This window comes from Barbus barbus, assembly GCF_936440315.1.
Source record: "Barbus barbus genome assembly, chromosome: 45".
NCBI classification, from domain to species: domain Eukaryota; kingdom Metazoa; phylum Chordata; class Actinopteri; order Cypriniformes; family Cyprinidae; genus Barbus; species Barbus barbus.
The window spans coordinates 17,449,259-17,463,093 of record NC_136723.1 but is presented as its reverse complement, the minus strand read 5'-3'; the positions used below and the strand labels follow the sequence as shown (position 1 = coordinate 17,463,093).

Genomic DNA, 13,835 nt, shown 5'->3' with positions numbered 1-13,835 from the left:
ATATTTTTAAAACTGGACTGTGTATTATAAAAGACATTGATTTGTTAGTACTGAAGAGTTAAGTGCTGGAACTTGCTCTCTATATGTAACTCCATGGAGATGGAGAGTGGAGTGGCGTCCTGCACTTCAAGAAATCCTGCCTTAATAGACTGTGGCATTTACTGTCATACCTGGTGTCACAGTCTTATTGCTCTCTTAATGCATCATGTACACAGGGTTATTGCAGCAAAAGCAAAAATGTGCTAGATAAACACGGAGCATGCGAGAATCTGAGCAACACTTCATCTGTAGAGAATGTAATTTAATCTTCTTGATCTGTATTTAGGGTTAAGGCCTTTTCCTCACTTGTAGCGATGCCATCTTTTTGATCACGCTTGTAACAAGCAGACTGTTTTTAAAAGAGGATTAATTTAGTTTAAGGATGATCTTCGGGCAAAGTTTGAGTTTTAGAAGATTTTTAAAGAGGATTTGAGATGGCAATCAAACTAGGTAGTCATTTGGTGGTCTCGTATGCAGTAGTAAAACTGTATAAATAATGAAAATTAAGCAATCAGCTTCATATAACATTTACTACTGATGTAAAAAAAATTATTCATTACTCGAGCACAATACGTTTAACATAATATTTAATCACCCATATTTAATGGAAGCACTATTTACTTCATAATCCTGATGTCATTCCAGACTTTTCTTTCTTTCTTTCTTTGGATAGTTCACCTCAAATGAAAATATTTAGTTTTTTATCTTTGAAACACAAGTTAAGACAATGTAATTATTGCTGAGAGCTTTCTGCACCTCCATTAAAAGTTCAGGTAACCAAAACTTAAAAGATCCAAAAAGCTCATAAAAACATCATAAAATAAATCAAACAGTTTGATCCAAATCTTGTGAAGAGATGAGATCACTTTATATGATGAAAAGATTTAATTTAGACTCGTAAACACACATGCATAGAGAGCATCTCATATGGTAAACATCTCATATGGAAGCTCATGTGACATGATAGAACAAATCTCATTTGAGCTTCCATGTTTACCATGCTATGTGCTATGAGTGTGGATCATTGTTTAGATGCAACATACCAAATTCTAAAAATAGTTGAAATGCATTCATTTTTGAACTGCCAAATAGAAGTCATTTCATTAGTGCCTCAGACTTTTGCACCTCACAATCTATCTAATGTGATTTTGGGACAGAGTGCCGAGTGGTGAAATCAACATCCTATGGGAAGATGGGGTCTTTAAACAGAAGCTCTCCCAGAAGTCTCACCCTTTCCAGACGCAGCAAGTCTCCTTCTGGATCAGGTATAACGTTCACACGTGCATGCATGTGTGTGTTTATGCAACAGCAAATGCTACTCTGAATAGTTTCCTGTGTACACGTGAACCCTCTTCTCAAACATTCACTCGCTGTTGACTGAAAAATGGTAATTAACTTTTCGCATTAGATAATAATCAAACTAATAGGAAGTCATGCGTGTGTGACAGCTCTCCGAACAATAAAGCACCCCTCGGTGCCTGTGCCTGGAGCGGAGTGTGTTTGCTGGCTTCTAGGTGCAGTTGTGTTCAGCTGTCTGATTCACAAGGGCGCATCCCGATGGAGAGGAGTCAAAGACGAGAGATACAAGATATTGAGGCATGGGGGAGGGAGGTAGATGGGGTGATGAGAGAGAAAGAGAGAGAGATGGAGGGGGGGTAGTGTGACTCAGTCTTGCAGATCCACATCAACTGTTTTGCAATGAATACAGTTGTGTGTGATCTGAATTATAGGCACTATGCAGACTGCTTTTGTGCCCGTGTGTATTGGTAATACCATGATGCTTTGATATATGCCATTATGACCATACTTATGCCGTACCATGTATGGAATATAAGCATTATGGTAATATATGGATTCAATCCAGAGTCTATATTGTACTATAAACAAGACTGTGCAACTGCTACCTGCTCGTTTAGTTTTTCTAGCTGTACAGATTTGACTGAGTCTGTCTTCTTATGAATAAAAAGTAAAAAGAATGTTCTAAAAACACATGTAGCACTTCCTTGATGGTTTTTTCCTTGTGTGTTATGCCCTAGTTTTCCCACAAAGCCCGCCTTTGCGTCTTCACCTCTTTAAGATGTGTGACACAGACTTCTAGAAGCTGGTGGTTTATATTTTTTCCTCCAGCCTGTCTGCTATATGATTGGTTTAAATCGTACCAGCTGAATTTCTATGAGTAGAGGTTTGGCTGAGAGTTCTATCCGGTCGTCATGGAGACTCCAGCTAAGGGAACTGTGCCTTGGAGACAATAGAGTTGCCCATATATGGGCGTCCCTTCCTGTTTGGCAAGCTTAGCAAAAGCAGGCTCATCACTTGTAGTCAGGCGGCTGCTTCTCAGCAGACGCTCGCAGACGTGGACCATAAAAGTGTGGAAACGGTTTCGCTTCGAGTACTTGGTGTGCCAGTCATTCATTTTCACCATTCAGCCCGTTAATCCTGTAAGAAACCCCACGGTGAGGGAGAATATGCCAGGTTGACTCATGTTTGCAAAGGTTTCTTTGCCCGCTCTGGTTTTAGGATAAATTCACTGCAGTGTGCAAGGATTGATGATGGTTTCGAAATAAAGTTCCAAGAAATTAAAGTTACTGACATTATACTTTCTATGCTGATCTTACAGTTTCCAGGGTTTTCTGTCAAGGGTCCATAAGGGTCCTGGGGAGGATAGGCTGGATAAAACAGAATTTTCTTGAATTTGAATGCCACTTTTAACTATTGTCTATTTTAGTGTGTCAGTTTTAGTTCATTTTCTAAACCTTTTAAAGTCTACTCTATCATATTCTATATGGAAATGCCTCTAAATTATCAATATGAATAACAAAACTTTGCTGAAAATCTATACTCTACTCTAAAACCTTTACTTATTTTTATAAAGTAAATGTAATAATGAATGTTATACTGTAAGAAATACTTCAAGATGGACATGGACTGAAGCAACTGAGGTTTACTAAAAATGATGCTTGGATAATTGTTAGAATTGAGTAACAAATATGATGCATCATTTGTTCATCTCTCAGTCATCATTGCAAACTTTCATCATTTACGCTGCTGCCATTCCAAACCTGCATGAATTTCCTTCTTCTATGGAACACACAATTTTGAAGCATGTTGAAAGATTTTTTTCTTCTTCAAAAGTCTGTGGGCTCCAGTGTTGTTTTGTTCACTCTATTGAACAAAAACAGTTGGAACATTCTTCAAAATAACTTCTTTTATGTTCCAAAGAAGAAAAAGTCATACAGGTTTGGAACGACATGAAGGTGAGAAAATTATGATAGAAAAATAATTTGTAGGTATCTCTCTATTAAACGATCTGTTATTATTTTTTTTATAATTATTCCTATTTTTTATTTCAAATGGAAATGCCAGTTAATGTTCTTCATGGAAATTATTATTAAGTGTGGATGAGAAAAACTTTTTAAAATTATTTAGTTTATTTTTTATTTAATTTAGTCGCCACCTGAACCTAAAGCATACAAACACACGCCTTACATCGTACGTCTTTATTTCTCGCTCTCCTACTAGAAGTCCCACACTGGCGTGGGCAGGTGTGTACATAATGGAGGCGTCCTGTACTTTCTCAGCAAGACACAACTGGTGGATGGAAATGATTGCAATTGCAATTTTGTAGCTGTTGCATTGCATTTTAGTTGTTGCTGCTTCTGGGTTGCAATCAATGCAATTTTATTCACATCTACCGGAAGAGCCAGTGGTCAATTTATATACCATTGAAAGGCTCAAACAGACCAGCTGATAAACAGACATCCGCCTTGTAATCTGTGAGACAGCGTAGGTCAAATGTGCTATATTTCTTGTGATGAATCAGATTAGCGATTTCCAGAAAGGTCTAGCTGTGCTTACTTTAGAGAGCCGATTGATGAAGCCGCTCGCTGTATGAGAGCTGTTTATATAATACACCTTGTCAAGCTAAGTATAGCACATTGATTTCTGGTTGAGAGTGGCCTGCACACCTTTAAACACACATGAACGCACTTTACCTGATGATTTTCTGCACAAATGGCACTGATGTACTGTTTGTGTACAGTTACGAGAAGCCTTTTGTTTTTTAACACAACGAAAAAGCGAAGCCCATGTCATCCTACGGATTATTCACAGTTTGAGCGGCACGATCAAGTGTAGAGCTTGACAACACATTTAGAGGTGCTTTAACAAAGGAGACATAGCAAGACAGACATAAACAGCCTCTCGCTGTCATATTTATCAACAGCTGTGTGGGCCGACGGAGATGGTGCTCATCTGTGCCGTTCACATTACAGACTGTCTCGTTCTCTGCCAGGCCTATTTACTGAAGGCATCCTTCCAATGGATTTCTGATCTATAATCTTAGGTCATTCGCCTCATGAATTTCTGCTAAGCTTTCCTTTGAATTTGCAGATGAGCTTGGCCTCGTAGTGGACTGAATTTTTGCCTGAGCGATTTATCCAGAGAGCAATCTTTAATTAGAGCACCAGAGAGTAATCTCTAATCAGCTCCAAACACCGCTGGCTGACTGTCCTCAGGAAATGCAGAACTGCTCGTGTCACTCAAATCCAGGAACCTTGTTATTATTCTCACTGTGTAATCCGGCCAGTCGCACAGCTCATTACTGACAAACACACAAACAGCTCATTAACCTATTAGCATGTGCCCTACTGCAGGAAAACTGGCTTTTTGTTAATGCGTGTTCCTGGTCTTATTGTGTATGACTCATCTGTGCACGTTATTCCAAAGATAAAAAGTTAGTCATTTTTATATTTTCAATTAGTGAATTAACTTGTTTCACCTTGTTCCAAGATATGACTTAAAGGGGTCATATGATGCTTTTTTTAAAGATAATTATTTTGTGAATTTGGTGTAACAGAATATGTTGGCATGCTTTAATGTTAAGTCCCTCCTTCCGACAAGCGCAGCCTGCTCTGATTGGCCAACTGACACAGTGCATTGTGATTGGCTGAACACCGCAAGCACTAGTCTGAAATTTAACGCCCCTTTCCATAATCGCGAGCTTCATCTTTCAAAATAAATGTAAAGACAGTTAATAATGTCCTTAGTTACCATCATTTCAAGCCCGAAAGGGGAACAGAGTCACATGACAGACACGTTGATGATGCTCGTATGTATTTGCAGTATACAAGCTGCGGTTAAGAAAGCTGACTCCACTGTGATGTGACCCTGTCTCTCTCTCTCTCTCACACACACGTGCACGCACACATACACACACATACACATAACGCGCAAAACTCTGCATTTGAACAGTCAATAGCAAATTCAAAGTCAGAATTACCTCCTCTCCTAGGTTCACGAAACGGTAGTCCATAAAATGCGTTGCTGTTCTGTTGTAAGTAATCTTAATGATTCCTAAATGCATCTACTTTCGGAAGGCCAAATAAAGTGCTTTTGCTTTTGCCTAGAAACACACAGCGTCTCCCTGACACGGCTGCATCATTACTACTGCGGTTACTGAAACCAAGCCTTCTTTCTTTGCTTGAACATTTGGGCGGCATTACGCAAATATTTCCACATTGTGACGTAGACAGGTGGGGCGCGTTTGAATGAGCCGTTTTAGGATGGTGTGGCAGTCTTAACTTTTATAAAGAATATATCTTTGGTTTTGAGACTTTAGTCTTTGCAACTTTAGGGATCTCATCTATGCACAAACAGCTTGTAACACTCCAAAGAGAAAGGAAAACTTGAAATGGCATCATATGACACTGCTGTCTTGTTAGAGCTATTTAGATTTGTCTCATATATGATGAAGTTTGCAGCATTGATTCTGTTATTTTTCTGTGCATTACCGGGAAACTGATTTGAATCAAGCTGTATTGTATAATACATTTATTTGACCCTCTAACTCTAGCACTCTCTATTCCAATTCTATTTTATCTATCTGTCTTCTTTGTATCTATTAGTCGTCTTTATCTTTCTGACCCTCTAACACTAGCTTTCTTTTTTTTCTCAATTCTATCTACTTGTGTTCTTAAAAAAACAATAACAACCTTGCTATGTGTACTGTATTAGGCTAACCGAGACTCATCATAGCACTTGCATATTGTTGCTCTTTTGTTGGTTTTGATTGCTTCTTTTGTCTTCATTTGTAAGTTGCTTTGGATAGAAGCGTCTGCTAAATGACTAAAAGTAAAGTAAAGTATAAAGCACTATGCAAATAAAGGTGACCTGACTTATTTAACAAGCTATAATAAGCTTTATTTAGCTTAATTTAAAAAAAAAGTTAATAAAATAACAACATACTGTGTCATGGGTTTACGAACTATAGTGTATTGATTTTTCATAGGTGTATATGGTTAAAGAAAATGTGCGTAAACTTAAAGGGATAGTTCACCCAAAAATTCTGTCATTAGTTACTCACACGGAAAACTGACACGGAAGAGAAGAAATTGTTGTTTTCTTTGCACACAGTGTTCTCATAGGTTCATAAAATAAAGGTTGAACTGCCGATGTCACATGGACTATTTTAACGATGTCCTTACCACCTTTCTGGGTCTTGAACGTGTCAGTTGCGTTGCTATTTATGCAGGGTCAGAAAGCTCTCGGATTTCATCAAAATATCTTAATTTGTGTTCCGAAGATGAACAGAGGTCTCACGGGTTTGGAACGGCACGAGGGTAAATAATTAATGACAGAATTCTCATTTTTGGGTGAACTATGCCTTTTAACACATTATATCCTGGCAGAAAATTACCAGTACCTTTTCTGTTATTATATGGACTTTTTTCTCAGAGTGTAAATTTCACACTGGTTAACATCTATACTTTTGGCATTTTTTTTTAATTCATAGTGACTAGTATTGAATTCTGCATTGCACACATTTGATCAGTTTATGCATTGCCTGGGAATTAAACCCATGACCTTGGTGTTACTAGCACCATGCACTTCTACAGGAAGATTTCAGGCTACTGTTGTCAGTAATGATTGTTTTTAGTCACAGTACTTAGTACTCTAATTAAATGTTGCTTAGTCAACGTCATCAATTTTATGGGGTAACACCACTGATCTATATATAATGTTCTCCATTATAGATCAGTGGGTAACATCCACTTTTTCAATCCTGTCAATTCCCAATGGATAAAATAAAGTCCCCCCTCACATATTTTGTTTTTCTCAGTGAAGATTGTTTTACTTAAAAATATTTCCTTATGAAATGTGAATGTTTTTTAGACCTGCACTGTCTATATGCACAATATATCAGCAGTATTCTAAACAACCTTTTGAACAATGGGATATTTCTTGGATGTTAAAGGTTCTTTATGAATCAGTGCCAATAAAGAATAGTATATAATGTGAACTCTGATTTTGTAGAAATTTAAATTGTAGATTGGAGCCCACAATGGGAATGCTATTTAAAAAGAAAAAAATCAAAACAGTTTAGATGTGTAATATTGGCCATAATATAAAGATAATTATCAGCTACTGTAGCTGTGTGTATTACTCTTTGCAATAAAAACAGTATGAAAAGTCGTGTTTATTTGTCAGTGATAAAATTAACTTTTCATAGCCCTTATTGCACAGAGACTGATAAAATTCTGTATCCTGGTCCACTTTGTCTGGCTCCTCTCTGAAACCCTGTCGTGCATATCACATAGATGCACCGTAAATAGAAATTCCATTAAAAATTATATCCACTGTGAGGCAGATGTGCTTGCTTGAATGTACTCAGAGCAGGATGCTCTGCTCCCAGAATGGAGCTCTGAGCGCCCAAAAGGACAGGCACAATCACTATCTGGAAGCTTCATATATTTTAATGATGCAGAAGTGTATTTATATATAGTGTATTACGTAATTTGTGTGTAAACCTATAAAGTCTTAGTTTTAATGCCATGCACTGTATATACATTACATATTTAATTCCTGTAATTACAGGTTTATTTTTTATTTGTTTCCACTATAATTAATCATTATCATTACATCAATAATTCATTACATAAATAATCATTATTTTGAACATTTTATAATTGATTTATTGATTTAAAGGAATAATTCACCCAAAATTGAAAATTTACTGAAAATGTACACTCCTCTCAGGCCATCGAAGATTATAGATAGGTTTGTTGCTTCACCACAACAGATCTGGAGAAATTTAACATTACATAGCTCATAAGTGGATCCTCTGCAGTGAATGGGTGCCATCAGAATGAGAGTCCAAACAGCTGATAAAAACATCACAATAATTAATGTCTTGTGATGTGAAAATCTACTTATCTGTGGGAAACAAATCCATCATTAAGGCATTTTTACTGTAAACCGTTGCTTCTGGCCAAAATATGAGCCCATAATCCATAATAATGCTTCCTCCAGTGAAAGAGTCCATCCAAACTCTCACATCAAAATTCACCAACATAATTGTTTAGAACAGTTTAGACTAAATTTACTTGTAAATGGTGCTTGATCTGTGCCTATTTCACCCCTGAAGATGAGATGACTTTTTCACTGAAGAAAGCAATATTATGGATAGAGGACTCGTTTGAAGTAAAAAACGTCTTAATGATGGATTTGTTTATTGCAAAGATGCAGCTTTGCAATGCGATAATTGATGGCATTGTGAAAGAAACTCATCTGCATCTTGGATGTCCTGAGGGTGAGTAAATTGTCAGCAACTTTTTGGAGTGAACTATTTCTTTAAAAAGCATTTTTTGGGGGGAATGTCTATTCATTGATTTCCCCCTCTTTGAATTGTCATTTTACCAAATGACAATTTGGATTTAATTTACCAAAACTTTGATCGATTAACAGCCCTAAAAACATAATCTTCTCTTCTGTGACGGATCATAAGTCATTCATATTCACACATACGTTATTTCTGCTCAGCTGTAGTGGGAGTGTTAGATCAGGGCAAGGGTATATCAGGGGAGGACACTGTGCCTCAGTCTCTTTTGGATCATATCATCGTTTTGAATTAAGGACTAAGGGTCAGATGCAAACAGCGGACCAAACTGCACCTGGTGCGAAAAAGAGAGAAGTAAACAGCAGAGAGAGATAGAGAAAGGAGGAGAGAAGAGAGGTCACATCACTGGATCCATCCTCCCACAGCTGAGCATGTTACACAAGAGCAAACTCAGAGTCATTTCTCTCTTTTTAGTGTCTAAATTTATGTTTGTGTTATAAACCATGCTGAACTCATATCCCATACATAAAATATGGCCATTCTCCCAGCGGTCTCCTGCAGTGCTGTAACATAGTCTATAGCTGCAGTCGTTTATGTTTGTGTATTTATGAAGGGAGTGGGGAATAGATTCAACCTAAGGTTTGGTTCAATCAGGCCTGCAGCTGTGAAAACAGATTTATGTTTGAGCTGTCAAACCTTCTTACGCTTGTCACAAAATCATCCGTTATTGTTCAAGGTGTGATTAATATGAGGAATATTGATAAAAATCTATTATTTTGAAAACTTATACATAGTTCCCAACAGGGTCAAAAATTAACAGGGCTTAGGGCAAAAATGCTTCAAGATAAGGGGGCAAAAAATGCCCCTGCAGAATTAAGCTATTATGACTGTCACAATTTGTCAAATGTGAAATGAATGAAAAGTGTCAATTGCAGCATTAAATTTACAGTAGATTTGCTCATGAGTTCTTGTGAAAGTGCATACCTTACATTAGACTGAAGTCTAATTGGACTGTTACATGTACATGTTTTTCCTCTGCAGTGAATGGGTGCCATCAGAATGAGAGTCCAAACAGCTGATAAAAACATCATAACAATCCACAAGTAATCCATATGACTCCAGTCCATCAATTAATGTCTTGTGATGTGAAAATCTACTTATCTGTGGGAAACAAATCCATCATTAAGGCATTTTTACTGTAAACCGTTGCTTCTGGCCAAAATATGAACAAAAAACATCAACGCCATGTCAGATGCATCTTATGTTCCACCTTTGCACTGTAAAGATAGCTTTTGTTGATTTTGATTGGTAACAGACAGTTTAAAAATATTGTCATTAACTGAAGTAATTGGTTGAACTGAAGTATTTTACAGCTGACATAACAGATACATTTTAAAAAGTAATTATGAAAATTACTCTTACAAAGGTAAAAATGCCCCTCAAAAGCAATTCCAGGGTGCAAATATTGCCCCTATAATAGAAAAGTTCATTTCTGATGCTGCTCCCAATCCAGTTCTGAATAGCCTATTCTGTATCTTTGCTTTAGACATTCTGTGATCTCCCCAAAAGGGGTTTAAGGATATTTGGACGCTTGTGTGAGGGGGTGGCTAAGCTTTTTGCCATTTCTGACAGAGAACTTTGAGAACATGTTGGAGAACTAACCCCAAAATAAAACAGTGATGTGTCTATTTGTGAAGCATCACTCGCATCAAATTAATGAAGCACCACAGATGGTGCTAATGACTGTAGCCTAGGCCTACACCCCCCCCCCCCCCCCCCAGTCTGACACACACACACACATTAGTGAATATATCTCATATTAAAGGCATAGTTCACCCAAAAATGAAAATTCTGTCATCATTTACTCACCCTCAAGTGTATGAACCTGTACAAACCTGTATGAATGTTCTGCTGAACACAAAGGAAGATATTCTGAATAATGTGGGAAACAGCAGTTATGGGGCACCATTGACTTCCATAGTATTTTTTTTTTTCTTACTATGGAAGTCAATGGTGCCCCAAAACAGCCTGGTTACAAACTTTCTTCAAAATATCTTCCTTTGTGTTCGGCAGAACAAAGAAATTCATACAGGTTTGGAACTAATACTTGAGTAAATGATGACAGAATTTTCATTTTTGGGTGACCTATCCCTTTAAGTGGCTTTCATATAGCTGAAAATTTGGCCCTCATACAAACCTCTTGATAGCCTATTTAAAACAAAATCATTTGGATTATTTTGAGGCTTTTAAGTAGTGACAGACCTCTTCAAACATCTTCACATGTCATTTTTAGACACGTTTCACTAGCCTATATGTATGGTGGCCGAGAGAGCTCAACGCGCTGCAACTTCAGAAAACACATGCAAATAGAAAAAGCACCAGCAAATCAAGAAAACATCTTCATCAATTTGACAGCAGGTGCTGCAAATGCTCACAACACAAACAAATAAAGAAATGCACTGCAAATGCTCACAACACAACCAAATAATGAATTTTATTTGCAGTGCGTTTCTTTATTTGTTTGTGTTGTGAGCATTTGCAGCACGTGTGTTGTAAAATTGACTAAAGCCCTATTCGCACGGGATTAGTATTACCTGGTGACCTCCAGTCATTTGTAATAATTGCGGAGGTTGTCTGTGATCTTAATCCCGTGCGGATCGGCCATGTCTGTAATTTGTAAAGTAAAAATTCCCCCGCAAATGACCTACCATATTTCGCCGAACACCGAGGTCCTGTGATAATTTTAGTCCCGTGCGAATCGACATCTCTGTGATTTGGCCAGCATTTGGCGGGTCGTATATCATTTTTTTCCTGTGCGCCTTTTTATCCATCTTTCGCAAAGAATGGAGCTGCAATGGAGTGTTTGATAATATTTTGGGTGCTGTCATATCGCTACACCATACAATTTGCAGAAAGAGAAAGCTGAAAAGGTTTAATGCGTCACAAATAAATCAAGCATAAAGCTTGAGATATTATTTTAACCTGGTGAAATGTAAATGACACTGGGCACAAAACTATATTAGTTTCTTTCTTTTTTTATCCATCTGGACCATAGAACGGAACTCTCAAAGTCTTGATATTCGGGTATTCGGAGATAAGTCAGTAATTTCGAGTAAAATCACAGGCTTCGCTTATCCCGTGCGAATGCACTACACGAAATTCAGATGTGGGGGGTAATTTCAGAATCACACATGGTCCCCAGATAATACTAATCCCGTGCGAATAGGGCTTAAATTGTTTTCTTAATTTGCAGGCGTTGAGATCTCTCGGCCACCGTATATATGTATGAGGAAACTGTTCAAGACTTTAACCTCACAAGTGTATCAAAACCTGTAAACACTCACAAACACCGTCACTCAGCATTTCAAAGGGAACTTGGTGAACTGAAAAACGCCCAAATTGAACTTAGCTTTTTTGTTGTTTTGTTATTGGCAGGGAGCTAGATTTAAATTTAATCACGTTCAATAATAATAAACTGAACTCTAAAAGTATTGACATCAAAAAAGCTATAATTGATCTTTGTCCGTTTCCTGTAAACACCGCATTATCACAGGGTCATGTTGAACTGCTTTTATAGAGAAGCGCTTTTTATAGGCTTTTAAAACGGTTCACCTGCAAGCTAATGGTATTCAGAAACCAAGTAAATGAATGAATAAATAAGGCTACCTGAGATCGAATAACGTTAGAAATCACCTATTTATATTGATCATTAAATATATTTTTTTCAGAGACCTTAGAAATCACTGTCTCGTGTTAAAATACGGTAATGTTTATGTTTATATCTGGCCGTGGTTCGAGTGCCATTAAAGGTCTGTCAGTGGGAAAATTCGCCGCGTTTCCACCATTACCTCAGCCGTCCGCGCCTCCCACTACCGTACCGCACCGGCCGGCCTCGCGTCACAGCTACGCAGGCAGACGGCAAGCCAATGAGCGATCAGCGGCTCACGCTCTGTTCTCCGCTCCGCTCTCTGCTGCTCCATTCATTGGAATCCGCGCTCAGCGAGTGCTGCTGCTTTCTGCCTCCTGGAATAGCACTGTGTCTCAAGATGCTGCAATACGAAGGTAGGAGAGGCGGATTCACTGCTCTTTTGCGGATACACGAGAAACTGGCTTTTACTTTTTTAGGACGGAATTTAATAGTGAGGCTTATTCAGCTGGAATTGACGCCAGAAGGATTTTATTTGATGTGAATTCATATGCGATTCAGTAGGTTTTTCATTCAGTAGGAGAGACCGAGGAGTGTTGTAACACAATTTATGTCTTTATTTTTTTTATTTTGCGCTATGTGTTTTAAACTTTGATATGATATTCACATATTTGTCTGTTACAAAATAAAAGTTTAGAATTCTACAATTTATCACTAGTCTGTGTAAATGAATGAACCAATATGGGTTGTAATACGCTGTGCATTAAATTATTGTGGTAATTGAATTCAATTCTCGGAAAGAATTCTTCTGTCATCCCTCATGTAATATGCATGTTTTTTTTTACAATGGCTTTTGACATAATTAGTTTGGTCTAGTTCATATATGATATCTAATCATTTTATGTATTATACAGATTCAATGCAGTCATGAAACACATTGGTTTATTTCTGTTATAACTTTTCCATTCAGAGCTGCTGCTTTATTCAGTTTCAGAAGTGAATTAAAATGGATATGGTGCAGTTAAAAATATAATGCTTATTTTTGCTGCTTATTTAAATTTTGATGTTCTGTATAAATCACAGTTTTGGCGATGGATGTTTCACTTTTGTTTGTCCTGTAACATATGAGAAAGTGTAAAACTGTCAAGGGATAATTCCTAATCTGTATCAGCAAATAGAGGCAGCCGCCTGTGAATATGAATCAGCCTGGTGTTGACAGAGTTCGGATCTTCTCAGTGGTGTGTTGTGCAGTCCTACCATGACTGATGGGCCTTGGAAGATGAGGTTGTAGAAATGGAGGGATTTGTGCCACTGGGTGTGTGGCGCTCTATCCGAAGAGGATTTGTTTAGGGATGTAAGTGTGGGAAGCAGGAGCAGCTGTGTGGGCGAATATTTTTTTTTTTTTTTTTCTCTTCTTATTCACTGACAGGCTTTTGAAAAGCTCGCTCTTTGAATATAAGAGCACTGGCAGCCTCCTGGGGGCTCTTGAAGTATTTGCTGAGCTTCATTCACAAACTTTGTAAAAAATTTTGTGAA

At 37.7% G+C, this 13,835-nt stretch overlaps 2 protein-coding genes across 6 annotated transcripts in view; one reads left to right on the top strand and one right to left on the bottom strand.

Moving 5' to 3' along the window:
- Positions 1 to 13,835, bottom strand: part of LOC306863938 (uncharacterized protein) — a 36,470-nt gene that overhangs the window by 5,533 nt on the left and 17,102 nt on the right. The window lies entirely within an intron of this gene.
- Positions 1 to 13,835, top strand: part of LOC306863936 (serine/threonine-protein kinase DCLK1-like) — a gene marked incomplete at its 5' end in the record, with an annotated part of 62,539 nt that overhangs the window by 33,111 nt on the left and 15,593 nt on the right. For 3 of the 5 annotated variants that reach the window (XM_079407542.1, XM_079407541.1, XM_079407543.1), the window contains one exon: positions 1,197 to 1,304. In XM_079407542.1, the coding sequence (XP_079263668.1) occupies positions 1,197 to 1,304 (108 nt within the window). Of the gene's footprint in view, positions 1 to 1,196; positions 1,305 to 12,637; positions 12,716 to 13,835 lie in introns of those variants that run through there. The other 2 variants (XM_079407544.1, XM_079407545.1) reach the window with 1 other exon arrangement.